Below are 15825 nucleotides of genomic sequence, written 5' to 3'. Positions count from 1 at the left end.
TTCCCGACCGCGGCTGCGACATTAACGTGAGAAGGATCCGTCTATTTCTTGGATGTGATAGTCCGACCGCTGTTTCGACATTGGTTTGGGATCCGTCTATTTCCTGGATCGTCAAAACGATACGACCTCAGGCCCAGACGTTGCCCCAGGATGGCGTCTGGTTGGGCTAATCGTAAATGGACCAATGCCTTTCACACTGACAGACTTGACCTGGAGTGAGCTGTTTCTGGTTGTTGGCCATGTTTTGTGCTGCTCTTCTTTGTTTGTCATGTGTTGATTTGGTTACCATATTTGCCCATGTTTGTTGTTGAAATTGAGGATCATGTTTTTCAAAGCTTTTGAAGTTCAGAGAGTAAAAACCACTGTGCATTTGTTTTTGTTATTTTTCATATAGTCTTTGCCCTATGTGCCTTTCAGCCTTTACAGTCGTCTATGTATAGTATGCTGTTTAGCTGTTTTATGGTTCATCTTCAGCTGTGTACGGCTGTGGACAGCCTTTTTCTCATCGGGGGGACTATGTAACAGTCACTTCTGTGATCCTCTTTGTTCCTTAGGACATCCACCACACGGTGGCGCCTCTTTATGTTGTATGTTCACTTTCTTCTTCAGTTGCTACCTACTTTTTGGGGAGTCAAGTGTGATCATGTGTACATGGCCCGTTGCACTTATGCACTTTTAATAGACAAAAATAAATAAATCCAGCTCAACCACTCGTCACTTGGGAGTACAACGGACCACGCACACATGGTCACACTTGACTCCCCCAAAAGTAGGTAGCAACTGAAGAAGAAAGAACATACAACATAAAGAGGCGCCACCGTGTGGTGGATGTCCTAAGGAAGAAAGAGGATCACAGAAGTGACCGTTACATAGTCCCCCCGATGAGAAAAAGGCTGTCCACAGCCGTACACAGCTGAAGATGAACCATAAAACAGCTAAACAGCATGCTATACATAGACAACTGTAAAGGCTGAAAGGCACATAGGGCAAAGACTATATGAAAAATAACAAAAACAAATGCACGGTGGTTTTTACTCTTTGAACTTCAAAAGCTTTGAAAAACATGAACCTCAATTTCAACAACAAACATGGTAACCAAATCAACACATGACAAACAAAGAACAGCAGCACAAAACATGGCCAACGACCAGAAACGGCTTACTCCAGGTCAAGTCTGTCAGTGTGAAGGGCATTGGTCCATTTACGATTAGCCTAACCAGACGCCATTGTGGGGCAACATCTGGGCCTGAGGTCGTATCGCTTGACGATCCAGGAAATAGACGGATCCCAAACCAATGCCGAAACAGCGGTCGGACCATCACATCCAAGAAATAGACGGATCCCTCTCACGTTAATGTCGCGGCTGCGGTCGGGAAAACTCCAATCCTCAGAGGCACAGGAATCGCCAACAACCATCCACGTGAGGCAGTCGAAGTCACCTTCAGATCCAAAACTTGACTGAGGTCCAGGGAAAAAATGTTCGGGCGCCATTTGTAACGCGTGGCAGAGCAGGATGAGTGCATAAAAGGTAAAAAAGGGAGCAGACGTCCACTTATGCACTTTTAATAGATAAAAATAAATAAATCCAGCTCAACCACTCGTCACTCGGGAGTGCAACGGGCCATGTACACATGATCACACTTGACTCCCCAAAAAGTAGGTAGCAACTGAAGAAGAAAGTGAACATACAACATAAAGAGGCGCCACCGTGTGGTGGATGTCCTAAGGAACAAAGAGGATCACAGAAGTGACCGTTACAAACTCCACCCGACAAAGTAAAAACAAAACCAAAAAAATGCGATCTTGGATATTTTCTCACGGCACACTAGTGTACCTCGGCACCAGAGGTTGCGCTAGACTTTTTCGTTGACTGTCATTTTGACTGACAGTGTCATAAAAATCCGGTCATAATCTATTTTTACCCGTCACTTACATTTTTAAAATGATAATAATGACATATTCAATAGTATTTACTTTTCATTCATTTTCAATTAATAGAGGCAAACAGACAGCGGAGTGCACCAATCAGCGACAGGCAGACGTGCCGTTAGCAAAGCGACGAGGGCAGGACGAGGGACTTGCGCGCAGAAGTAAACATACGAGGAGAACGGAGTTTCTTCAACATGGCTAGCGCGAGACAGACTGTTGTCAATGCCTCGTGTCGATGTGTTTTAGCTCATTTAAAACTGAATTTACCGCAGATTGGAACATATTCTCGGCTCTCCCGCCATCCGTGTTGTTGTAGAGACGAATTTCGGCGCGCAAGAGTGACGTTGCCCGTGAAGAACACGTCACGCAAATAAACAAATCTGATTTGTCGATTGATTTTGTACCTACTCGAGAGGCTGTGTCCCAGACTTTTCTCTCAGTGTTTGAAAAATACAGGGAGAACAGTCTGGCCGTGCCAGGCAAACACTCAGTTGCCTTGACATTTTTCCAAGTAAGGCCAACGACGTCATGCATCAAGAGAGACAATAGCTAATTAATATGCTCACTCGCCACCCTGTGGTCTGGGGTGTGAATTGCAACCTGTCAAAATGACGGATGGACTTCAGTTTTTTCCGTCACCGTTTTAAAAAACCGGTCAACGACGGAAAATATTCGGTTAACGCGACCCCTACTCGGCACACCGGTTGAAAAACACTGCCCTATACGAACGTGGCAAACAAGTAGGAATTTGTTTATTAAAATATAATGTAGGGTTATTTGTGGTTTTCTTTTTAGAATGTTGCAAATGTGTAAGCCCATTTTTGTTTGTAAAATTGTATAAATGTGTTAATAAAAATAATAAAAAAATATATATATTCGTAGTCGTCCAAAAGAGAGTTGTATTTACATACCCACAAAAAAATCTGACGTCAGAATTTTGTGTTTACAGATACAAAGGCCTAATTATGAACACGAATCCGTAAATATGAATACGAATGTTTAAAAAAGAACACAAATATTTTATACACGAACACGAATATGTAAATACGACAACAAATCTTTTTGTCCCATATCTCCCTCCATCATCTCATATCCCAGAGTTCCGCACAGCGTACGCTGCGCACACGATAAAGAAGACGACTGGCCCAGTGCTGCTGACTAGCTAGCCACACCACGGTTGCTCATCATGTCTGCCTCCAAGCCAATCGACCCGCAATCAGGCACCGGCGTCCCCCGTTGGCAGCTCGCTCTGCTGTTCGGCGCGCCCATAGTGCTCGGGGTGAGAGCCGTGTATCTATGGAACAGCATGGTAGGACTAAATGCTCCACGTTTTGGCTGATTTTGAATGCCTTTGATGTTGCCTTTATATTTCAAAGAAAGAATTGTTCGCATTGGCCTGGTTTGGTTCCTTTTTTCAGGACACCTTGAACTTCATGTCCAAACTGTTGTTTTCTTCACTGACCAATTATAAATCAACATTTTGGGACCAAAAAGACGACAACAAAAAAAAAATCCTAAATTTTTTTGTCAAAATTTGTAATATGATGTCCTATTGACAACCAAACATGGTCAACGAACTGTTTTGAACCTTTTTATTCAAATCAGATCTGCCAACTCTCACGCTTTGAGCGTGAGACACGCAATGGCGTACCGCAGGCAACACGTCACTTCCGCTCATTAATATTCATGGCATTAGCTACGGTTGCTAAGCTGGGACAAAGCCACCGTTTGTCCCTAATAGGAAATGAATGGAAATCGTGTACGAAGGAGATGTTTACAGCGCAAAACCTACCAATTCTCTCTGAAAATGATGTGCCTGGTGCCAAATTGACTGGCATAGATGTGGAAGAACATAAAAATGTTCAGTTAAAGAGATGGCTTTAGTGTCGAAGGCTGAATAAGACGAAAAAAAACGAGCCGACCTAAGCATAGCTTTACCTTTTTTATCGACGCGACTGACAATGACATTCTCCTGTTTCAACAAGCTATCCTTTACCATCAGCCCTGTCTTTCTTATATATCCTCTGGTTGTCCTACGTCTCTTACCGTTCTTGGGGGTAATTTAGTTAGCTTTGTGTAGCGGTCGCAAATGCTACTCAGTGACAGCCAACGAACACTTTTAATTTTTTCATTGATAACACATCTTAATCCTATATACCCTACCCACCGACGTCACAAAACCACGTGCTCGCTGTATGGTTCCGCCCACTTGTCCGTCATTTTGTCTCTGGATTAGCATTGGTTTCAATTGATCGAGGAATTTAAAATGCACTTCATGGAAGACCCGGTGCTTTCTGATGCCGTAAACTCACTGGATGTGTTGCATAAAAGGCGTTATGTGGAAAAGCTTCGTTCTATACAGTCGCCAGATCCATATTTGATGCCTAAATCGATGATTTTTGACCGGCTGCCTTCGCCGTCTCTGCCTGACCCTGATATTTACAACTATCCTGTCCACACAAAATCAGCCTATTCTCACGAAAGTTTCAAAAACTTTAAGAGCTTGGAGGCTTATAAATGCTACGTTGCTGGTTGGGTGAAACAGGTCCTCGTACACGAAAATTCGGCAGGAATCTTGTGCTCGGAAGGTGAGTTACGAAATTTTCAATTCAAAATCTTTTGTTCTTGCTAACATCCACTGTCAAGTCTAATGTATTTCATGTCATTTGTCAATGAAGCTAGGGCTTTTAATGTTTATATGGTTTAGCGATAGCACTCTCACTACATACATACGTGTATGTTGTCGGCGATTAGCCTAGCAATGATCTTAATTGTGGTTGTCAGCCCCAAACCCTCTAAATATATATTAAATGCATCTTACCAGATATAAAATGACTACTACATAATCTGTGGTAATCGTTTGGAGCCTAGTTTTCTCGTCGAATTGCAGCAACCCATCTCGCTCTCTCCTCTCCGTGTCTCTCGGAATCCGGTAGAACTTCAAGTCTCTCCGTCTTCTCCGTCTATCTTCTCTGTTATTGCAACCGACCGCCACACACGCCTTCACCATTTTGATTATTAATTTTAACGAGCAGAAAAACACGCCGTAAATAGGAGGAATGTACGTAGCCGTAACAGGTCAACACGATGTGTTGACGGACAAGTGGGCGGCACCAGTCAGGAGAGCGGAGTTGTGACGTCACGTGGGTAGGGTCTATAATTTATTTGCACTTCCCCCTTTCTAAAGTTGTTTTTTTATATATATACATATATATATATAACAGAAACGGTACCAGTGGCAGTCAGATACCATTGTAATTCTTTTGAGGTCATTCATTGTCAGACAGAAGCAGTACGGCACAACGTTACGCTAAAAAAAGAAGTTAAAAATATAAAAATGGCTTACCTCTTTGTCCTCTGAAAGACCATGTCAACCCAACATAATGTTTACTGCATATGAAACGTGAATGGATTCGCCGAGCTGGTGTTAAAGTCCGCGCAAGTTGATTCGGTCTTCACATTTTTTCCTCCTGAGTTTTTGGTTTCCGGGAACGTATGAGGAAAACATTCTTCATGGTCGTAATGTCTAGAGTCGTTTCTACAAGTTCCAAAAAAGCAATGCGTGATCGGCATGTTTGTTTTTGAAAGATTACCGGAGAAAAGTAGCACTTTTTACGTTGAGTCTATACGAGGGCGGGTCTATAATGTCCCACTTCGGCTTTACTTCCGCTTTACGATGCGACGTCACGGTCTAAAAATAGCCTTCGTGCGGTACGCCATTGCCTGTTTTGTCAAGCACGCACGCCACACATCCAATTTTTCACCCAAAAAAAACCAAAACAATCTGATTTTGTGCCGAGACTTGTTCGTTTCTTTTTCATACTCTCTGACAGTAGATGGCGCTACTCGCCACTAGGGGTGTAACGGTACATAAAAATCTTGGTTCGGTACGTACCTCGGTTTTGAGGTCACGGTTCGGTTCATTTTCTGTACAGTAAGAAAACAAAATGCAAAATATAAATGTGCTAGTTGTTTATGACTTTTGTGCTTTCAACAATAGAAACATTAGCTTATACAAAGCGAGAATTCTGCTCAAAAATAGAAAATACAATATTCTGAAATGTTGATATTTTGAAAAACAAAATAAAAATAAATAACTTTGGCTAAGACTTTTTCTTTCAAAAAATATCTGATGTGCAAAATCGAACAGTTGCAACACCGAGCAGTTTCAAGTTTCTCATATTAACTTTATGACCACAGCCTCGAAAAGTAAGGGTTATTTAGGGCTGTCAAACGATTACAATTTTTAATTGAGTTAATCACAGCTTAAAGATTAATTAATCGTAACTGATCGCAATTCAAACCATTTCTAAAATATGCCATATTTTTCTGTAAATTATTTTTGGAATGGAAAGAGACACAAGACGGCTATATACATTCAACATACTGTACATAAGTACTGTATTTGTTGATTATAACAATAAATCCACAAGATGGCATTAACATTAACATTCTTTCTGTTGAAGACATTTTTTTTCTCTGCAAAAACAAACACACAACAGAGCCTTAGAACAGTAACTGAAACAATATTATTTATAATGTGTGCAAAGTGTGTGTAGTGTACACATAAATGTGGCCCTCTGCCCTACTTATTCTCTAGCCAGTCGCTGAGGCAAACCAACTTATTTACATTTTCTGAGAGTTGTTCCATCTATATTCTTTTTTCAATTGAATTCCCCACCCAGAGGGCCAACCTGCTTCCATGTTTACATTTTACCGTTATCCACGCTGCTCACTGCACTTCTGAGTGGTGCGACGGCCCTGGCCGTTTCATTGTTATCTTTTTTGAGACTGTCAGTCATCTGATCGCCGCGTCCGCCAATTGGCTGCCTCCCCTCCCACCGTGGCGTGCTCTGATTGACGCCGGACGGGCAGACGTCACAGCCGCTGATGGGCCACCCGAACTAGCCGCTGTCTGACAAGTATCCATTATGCAGCACTTTGTTTACATTTGCGGCAATAACGACACTTGATTTACGGCAGCTATTCCGATACGCGGTTGTACTATTAGGCTGTTGTTTGAGCTTGCATACCCGCGTGTTTGTTGTATCGTGCCTGAGTCTTGTTAACCAAATAAAGGCAGCGTTAACAAAAGTCATTTGACCGCTCGTCATTTTAGAGTCAACATCCTGAGAGTTCGCAACTTCGCATTTGACAGCATCCCTCGTTTTTCGCGGTTAATGGTGACCAGAACCCGCCGTGAAAAGTGAAAAACCACAAAGTTGCGCACCCCGCCCCACAAATTTTATTTTTTTTGTGTGTGTGCTCAATGTATTTATTCAGATTTAGCATTGGAAAGAGATACATAAAAGACATGTTTTTTTTCTCACTTTTTCCCCAAAGTATGATTTAAAAAAATGTGTATAAATGTATATAGATGGTTTTAAGCACTTCAGATATAATAATTATGTTCAATTTTAAACATAACTGTCCAACCAAATCATTTTTGAACAATAATAAAGTACTGTAGTAGAAAAATGCTTGGCTTTATTAAATACTTCTGTTTATCTACCTTAGCTGTGACTCTTGGTGGACATGTTGAAAATACAAACTCTTCATGATCACTTCTGGCATTTAATTTATATGTCTCAAACGTCTTCCCCCCCCCCCCCCCCCCCCCACACACACACACACACGCACATTCATTCCAAAGCGGCTTCCTTGCAGAAACTGTTTAACAAGTTAAACGATTATTGACAGCTGCTGCACTTTCATGTCCCTTTCTTTGGCAAGATCAAAGATACCAGCATCGTTCACTTTAATAAGCAAGTGCGGCAGTGACTGTGAGGTTCAAAAAGCTGGGAGAGGGAGGGTGTGAGGATGTGCGCAGAGCAGAAGGCAGGGCGTATGTCGATTTAAAAAAATAAAAACTATCGCACGTCCTTGCGATGGGACTATTGCGCACGCACTAAGGGTGCAACGGTTCAGTTAGCCCACGGTTCGGTTTGAACCTCGGTTTTGGGATCACGGTTTCGGTTCGGTTCGGTTTCGGTTTGCGTTTTGCTTTTTTTTTTTTTTTTTTTATAAACTGCCTTTATTTTGCTTTTAAAAAAATGAAATAAACACTTAAAATGTAAACATTTTCGACTGTTAAAATGCCTCTTAGCTCTTTGGCAAGTGTAGTGACTGACTACTGAAATACACACACAGTAGTAAAAAAGTTACTTGGCAAAGTAACTGGTGATACTTTTCATGTTTTTTTTTCATTAAAAAAAACAAACAAACAAACCCAAAAACATAGTAACCTTTGCTATGTTTGGAGTTCATTTAATGTTGTGAATCAACCGTTAAAGTTGATAAAATTGCTCCCGTTTTTGCCTTGGTTCCCTTCTGTCTACTTTCGACATGTGAAAATTTCAAAACTTTTTCATCCTTTAAAGATAGACTCAAGTCAAGATTTTGCCGATTTAGGAGTATTTTGGATAAAAAGTTGCTTAGGTTCGCTCGGAAGGTTTACTACAACAGAGCCTTTCTGAGAAGTTTCCTGCTCTAAAATGGCGGCAGTTTACTAACGCTACCGTGTGTCATTTCGCATGTAGTTCTATATGCATGAGATATGTAGGCGTAGATTGTTTGATGTCGGCCACAGTCAGGAAATATTGGAGCCGCCTAGCATCGCGTTTGCTACAAACCAAACGCGTGACCAAATCCAAACGGATGAAAAAAAACAACAAAAAAACGCAATGCACAAAAAAACGTGCAGATTTTGAACGTAACGTACGGCGTACACATTTAAAAATCAGTGCTCACTTGTACAAATAACGCCGAGACCGTACAACTTGACAGGTATGAATTATAGTGGACCGTCACAGTTAGGTAGTAGCACTCTGTAGCACGGGACGTCCAACTGTCAGCGGTCAGGGCGAAACTATGTGCTTTCGCGAAATCATCTTCGATGGCTTTGCGTGCCATTTCATAAATGTCGGGGATTATGTTGTTGGCGAAATATGTCCGCGAGGGAACAATATAACGCGGGTCAAGCGTTGCAATTAAATTAACTAAGCCCGCATCTTCAACCACAGAATATGGTTGCATGTCTTTTGCAATGCACATCCCCACTGCGTGGGTTATTTTCTTGTGTTTTTCTGACCTGATATTGTAAGGCTTTTGGAACGCCTCTTCTATAGACCCTACCCACCGACGTCACAAAATCACGTGATCGCTGTATTGTTCCGCCCCCTTGTCCGTCATTTTGTGTCTGTATTATCAATGGTCTCAATTGATCGAGCGATTTATAATGCATTTCATGGAAGACCCGGTGCTTTCGGATGCCGTAAACTCACTGGATGCGTTGCATAAAAGGCGTTATGTGGAAAAGCTTCAGTTTATCCATTCGCCAGATCCATATTTGATGCCTAAATCGATGTTTTTCGACCCGCTGTCTTCGCCGTATTTGCCTGACATGTGCTAGCTACCCTGATATTGTCCTATCTTGTCCACACAAAATCGGCCTATTCTCACGAAAGTTTGAAAAATTTTAAGAGCTTGGAGGCTTATAAATACTTCGTTGCTGGTTGGGTGAAACAGATCCTCGTCCACGAAAATTTGGCAGGAATCTATCTTGTGCTTGGAAAGGTGAGTTACGAAATTTTCAATTCAAAATCTTTTGTTCTTGCTAATATCCACTGTCAAGTCTAATGTATTTCATGTCATTTGTCAATGGAGCTAGGGCTTTTAATGTTTATATGGTTTAGCGATAGCACTCTCCCTACATACATATGTATGTTGTCGGCGATTAGCCTAGCAATGATCTTAATTGTGGTTGTCAGCCCAAAACCCTCTAAATATATATTAAATGCATCTTACCAGATATAAAATGACTACGACATAATCTGTGGTAATTGTTTGGAGCCCAGTTTTCTCGTCGAATTGCAGCAGCCCATCTCGCTCTCTCCTCTCCGGGTCTCTCGGAATCCGGTAGAACTTCAAGTCTCTCCGTCTATCTTCTCTGTTATTGCAACCGACCGCCACACACGCCTTCACTATTTTGATTATTAATGTTAACGAGCAGAAAAACACACCGTAAATAGGAGGAATGTACGTAGCCGTAACAGGTAAACACGATGTGTTGACGGACAATTGGGCGGCACCAGTCAGGAGGACGGAGTTGTGACGTCACGTGGGTAGGGTCTATAGACCCGTGTTTTCACTGGTGTCATCTTCGGGGTTGTCCTGCTCTGAGAAAGCGATGTCTGTGGGTGATGCCGGCTGAGGTGCCCAAGTCATGTTAGATAAGCAATGCTTGCAAATTGCTTTTTTTTTTCCAATATTTTCTCTCCGTCAGCATTGTAGTCCACTGGGAAACTGAAATGTTGCCACACCGCAGATTTGAAAGAAGCCGGTGCCTCCTCAAAAATCGGTCTGTCGACTCCTCCGCTCGCCATCACTTTTTTTGTTTTCTTTTTTGTTTCACTTTCACCTCGCTCGTAAGCGAGAGAGGGCGTTACTCGGCTCCTATTACACAGGTGCTTGACAGCGATTGGACATTTACTCGCGGGGCGGGAATTTTTCCACAGCTGCGCTCACGTTACACACAGGCACACACAGTTTGACCATTTCATTCCACAAGCGTTCGGAATAAATTACTGTAATTGCAAAACCAAAAAGACGCGGTTCATAAAGGCGTATTGAACCGTACAGGGCGAACCGTATGGTTCGGTTTTGAACCGCAAACCGTTGCACTGCTAGCACACACACATCGCGATGGCGATGTTTAAACGATATATCGTTCAGGCCTACTACAAAGTATTTCATAACGCATGCAGTATAGGCCAAAAGTTTTGAGACACCTCAAGGGTGGATACTTTGAAGAATGCAGAATATAAAACCTGTTTTCATGTACATAATTCCTCATGTTCCAGTGTTTCCCACAGGATTTTAGGAGACTGTGGTGGGAGGGTCTCTGACCATAGGAGTTTTTGAAACTGTGGTGGTGGGCTGCATCGGAGTCGGACAGCCACACCATGTCGTGCCACGGCGAATTTTTTTTTTTTTTTTCCATTATTTTTTTCCCCCCAAGAAGAACCATAACAAAGATATATTTGAAATATTTCATTAGCTAAGCTAATGTTATAGCTCTCAGCTACGGTACATGTATGTAAAATGCGTTGCTGATTACAGCTACGTTACCCTATGTAATAATGCGACTTTTTTTCTCGTAGCAATAGTACGACTTACATCTCGTAGTCACTCAGGGTTGGCAACCCAAACTGTTGAAAGAGCCATTTTGACCCCCCCCCCCCCAAAAAAAATTTTTTTTTAAAACTGATACAGTATGTCTGGAGTAGCAAAAAATTAAAAGCCTTGTACAAGCCTTATACTGTAATTATCAATACTAGCTATATTAGCCTACTATAAAAATGACTAAGTTGGCTAGAAATACATAATTAGCCTTCATGATTAAATGTTTATTTTCCCTGCAGTGGATCCTATAGCGCACCACGTGACTACTCTGTTGTACGATGACACCACAAGTTTAACTTCATTCCAATATTATTGAATTGAAAGAATGTTTGTATCATGTTTGTCCTCCTAGTAATCCTATTTAAACAAAAAATATATTCCCCTCCCCCATCTTTTTCCATTAAAAAAAAAAAAAAAAAAAGCTCCGAAGCGGCACTAAAGAGCCGCATGCGGCCCAAGAGCCGCGGGTTTCAGACCACCGTCGTAGCCCTCCTTTTTCCTTTTTATTTGACCCTTTTTCTTGATTCGGTGAGAAGGTGAATAGTTTTTTCCCCGTTGTTCGTGAACTAAATTTCCACACAAACGCACATCGAGGTACCATTAACTTAGCAAGGAGAGGTATGAGAGTCATTTTTCGAGTGTCCCAGAGCTCGCGAAATCGGGGGGGTGGGGGTGGGGGGGCATTTATCCAAGTTTCGTCAGCCGTAAATGTCTGAAGTTGGCGCGTCGGTGTTGTGCCGAAAAATAGCCACTCCACGCGAAATGTCCCCCCGACGGGAGCGGCCACACGTCACTCGTACAGCCTTTTCTTACCAATCGATGGACACGGAAACGACGTTCTTGTACCGTGAATATGTATCATTTTACTCTGCTTGAACTAATAAATACTTTACTGTGACCAACGCTCTGAAAATAGAGCAAGGCTTTATTTTGGGCCCCGCCTCTCCGCGCAAGTTCAATCAAAGTTTGCTTTCCATCCAAGAAGGCCGTCCACCGCTCACTTTCGCCGAAAAGTCCGATCCAAACTATTGTAATGCACCGGATATGGGGAAGAAGGAGAGAAGTCTGTATTTGCTTACCCACTTGATTGTGGTAACAATAATAAAGAAAAACAATAACAAAATAGCAGCGGGCTGCTACGACATGCGACCGCTATCTCTCGCTATCTCGCTCGTTCTCCCATTCTTCCTACTCGTTCCCCTTGCGTCTCTTAAATAAATAAAATAGTACTCTAAAATGCTGCTCTCGCTCGCGCGGGTAGTAGAGTGGAGTGGGCTACAGCTGTGTAATCGGCTGACTGACGCATCTGATTAGTATCTTTTTTTTTTTTTTTCGGCGGGGGGGGCAAACTAGACTGTGGCGGGCCCAAACGTCATTGATGGTGTGTTGTGTTTCATTGATGGGAAACACTGTGTTCATTCATAGTTTTGATATTTTCAGTGAGAATTTGCAATAGTAGTGAAAACATGAAACGCACAAATGATGAGGTGTGTCCAAACTTTGGACTCGCTCTTTTGTGCCCCCCCAACCCCCCACACAAAAAGTCCACTCCGCCTATGCTTGCAAAGTATAACTATAAAATGTACGTAAAGGCTGGTTACAAACTCGAAAAGTGCTGGCTTTCTCGTTACCTGTTGGCTTTGTTTCAATTTTTGTCGCGTTGTGCTGTAATTCCAAGTGGTTCCTTCAATTAGATGTAGAGTTATTAGCGGTCGACTGCCTTTTTGAGCCAGCGCAAAGTTTGCGACGCACGGAGATATTTTTTGTCATCTTTATTGGAGGTAAATGTGAAGTCATGGCTTTATGTCCAATAAGCAAATGCAGCCGTTTGTGGTCCTTCTCCTAGGTTTTCCACTGTTAGCATCCTGAGAGATAGCCAGGCTACGTTGTTTGTTGGCCGCCAACAGCGCTCATAGCATGGTAATACATGTGCAGGGGTCGCGTTAACCGGATATTTTCCGTCGTTGACCGGTTTTTTAAAACGGTGACGGAAAAAGCTGAAGTCCGTCCGTCATGTTGACAGGTTGCAATTCACACCCCAGACCACAGGGTGGCGAGTTAGCATATTAATTAGCTATTGTCTCTCTTAATGCATGACGTCGTTGGCTCTTCTGTCAGAATATTGTAGCGTCACCGGGGTCTGGCGGTGGCACCGTGATTGACACATCAACGCGAGGTTCTTATTGGTGCACCCGGTGTGCCAGTGCGTCATCCAATTGATGGACAAGATTGCCACCTGTGTATAGACCCCAATCACATGACGTCACAACTCCGCCCCCCTGACTGGAGCCGCCATATCGTCATGTTTACACATTACCGCGACGTACATGCCTCCAATTACGGCGTGTTTTTCTGCTCGTTAATATTAATAATCAAAATGGTGAAGGCGTGTGTGGCGGTTGGTTGCTGTAACAGAGAAGATAGACGGAGAGACTTAAGTTCTACCGTATTCTGAGAGACCCGAAGATGAGAGCGAGATGGACTGCTGTAATTCGACAAGAAATCTGGGCACCAAACGATCACCACAGACTATGTAGTAGTCATTTTATATCTGGTAAGATGCATTTAATATATATTTAGAATATTTTGGGCTGACAACCACAATTAAGATCATTGTGTGACGTTGGTGATTGGGGTCTATATCGTTGCCTCTTTTTCTTTGGGGGCGGAGTTGTTGGCGGTAAGCAGAGTAAAAAGGGAGAAAAATACCACGACTTCCGTGTCTAATTTTTCGCCGCCAAGCAAGCGTTACAATATTAATTAAAAATGAATAAAAACTAAACTATTGAATATGTCATCATTATCATTTTAAAAATTTAAGTGACGGGTAAAAATAGACTATGACCGGATTTTTATGACCCTGTCAGTCAAAATGACAGACAACGAAAATGTCTAGCGCAACCTCTGTACATGTGACCCGTTTTTTTTCCCCGATGAGAAAACGTGGCATCCGATGTCACTGCCAAACTCAAGAGCAATATTTTTTTATTAAGATTCTATTTGTACATGACTACAGTATTCTTTATTCTACATACATCATGAGGCAAAAACAAAATAGTAATGCACAGACACTAAGGAAACGAACTTTAATCAGATTACTGGTTTTGAAAAATGAACTCGTTAGATTTCTCGTTACCGAACAAAAGTAATCGGATTACAGTAACGCGTTACTTAGTGACAACACTGCTCATAACTATCGCTTAATTGTATTTTTTCTGTCGCTGTCACATTTTCCCCAAAATTTTAGATGATACATATTAGATCCAAACAAAGAAAAATAGAAAAATAACGTTTAAAAGGGTAAAATTATGAAAATCTCGACCACTCATTGTTGTCTGCGATTTCTGCATTGCGACCTTTGTTATATCACCGTGTTTCACCCATAAAATCCCCCCAAAATCCGGCTGTGGCCATTCACAGCTGTGTCTTGACACTCGGTGATACATGCTACATAGAGTTTTTCGATCGAAAGAAGGTAAGTATGCGATAATATCCTGGTTCACTTCCTACCTGTCCAACTGCACACAACTTGTCAAATTCGGCCCCATAAATCCAATTCCCTCCCTGTCTCCGCTGGCGTGCCCTAGGGTTCTGTCCTGGGGCCGCTTCGCTTTATCATTTACATTCTCCCCCTCGGTTCCATCTTCTGCAAACACAACATTCACGGATTACGCGGATGACACCCAGCTCTACATCTCCTCAAAACCAACTGCCTCCCTCCCACCTTCCTCCTTCACCCTCTGCTTAGATGACATTAACTTTTGGTTCTCCACTAACTTCCTCCTACTCAATAGCTCCAAAACATAAGTCCTCCTAGTTGGAACCACCGCCATGCTCTCTCATGTCCATAAATTCTCTCTATTACCATCAACAATGTACCGATCTAACCTTCGTCTCAGGTTAAGAGTCTGGGTGTCATCCTCGACATCACGCTCTCCTTCCAATCACATATCAACAGCATCACCAGATCACCCTATTTCCACCATCCCAACATTTCTTGTCTCCTCCCTTCTCTCACCCGCCATACCGCTTCCACCCTGGTCTGTAATCTAATAACCTCCCGGCTCGATTATTGTTGCTCACTGCTCTTCGGTCTCCCTAACAAGTCCCTCCAGAAACTCCAGCTCCTCCAGAACTCAGCAGCACGTCTCATCACTCGAACCCCTGCAACACACCACATCACCCCCATCCTCCGTCAACTTCACTGGCTACCCGTCAAACAAAGAATCAATTACAAGATCCTCATCATCACCTTCAAAACACTCCACGGCCTGGCCCCTCCCTACCTTTGCAATCTACTCTGTTTAAACAATCCAACCCGTCCACTTCACCCTACCACTATTCTCCCCCTCTCCGTCCCCCGTGTCCGCCTCTCCAACTTTGGTTCCAGAGCTTTTAGTCAGTTTGCCCCCCAGCTCTGGAACTCCCTACCCCCTGATCTCCGCAGCATATCTACCCTATCACTTTTCAAATCCAGACTGAAAACACACCTGTTCACTCTTTCTTATCCACCATAACCCCTAGCTCTGTTATATCTTTACTTCTCTTTATTGTGCTTTAAATCTTTTATCCTTTTAATACCTTTATATCGTACTGGATTCCATGTCTTTTGTGAAGCGTCTGTGTGGTCTGAAAAGCGCTCTAGAAATAAAATGTATTATTATTATTATTATTAATATCTCGTTAAAATCGTGGCGTCTTTAATTCTGCTCT

At 42.5% G+C, this 15825-nt stretch overlaps 1 protein-coding gene across 1 annotated transcript in view; it reads left to right on the top strand.

Annotated features, from left to right (window-relative positions):
• Positions 1–15825, top strand: part of LOC130913546 (mitochondrial import receptor subunit TOM70-like) — a 143902-nt gene that overhangs the window by 10876 nt on the left and 117201 nt on the right. Inside the window, exon 2 of the mRNA XM_057832225.1 lies at positions 3028–3238. Within this exon, the coding sequence (XP_057688208.1) occupies positions 3116–3238 (123 nt within the window). The 5' untranslated portion in view covers positions 3028–3115. The remainder of the gene's footprint in view (positions 1–3027; positions 3239–15825) is intronic.

Source organism: Corythoichthys intestinalis, chromosome 3, assembly GCF_030265065.1.
Source record: "Corythoichthys intestinalis isolate RoL2023-P3 chromosome 3, ASM3026506v1, whole genome shotgun sequence".
NCBI lineage: Eukaryota > Metazoa > Chordata > Actinopteri > Syngnathiformes > Syngnathidae > Corythoichthys > Corythoichthys intestinalis.
Note: the sequence above shows the minus strand (reverse complement) of the source record. Positions and strands in the feature narration are given on the sequence as shown.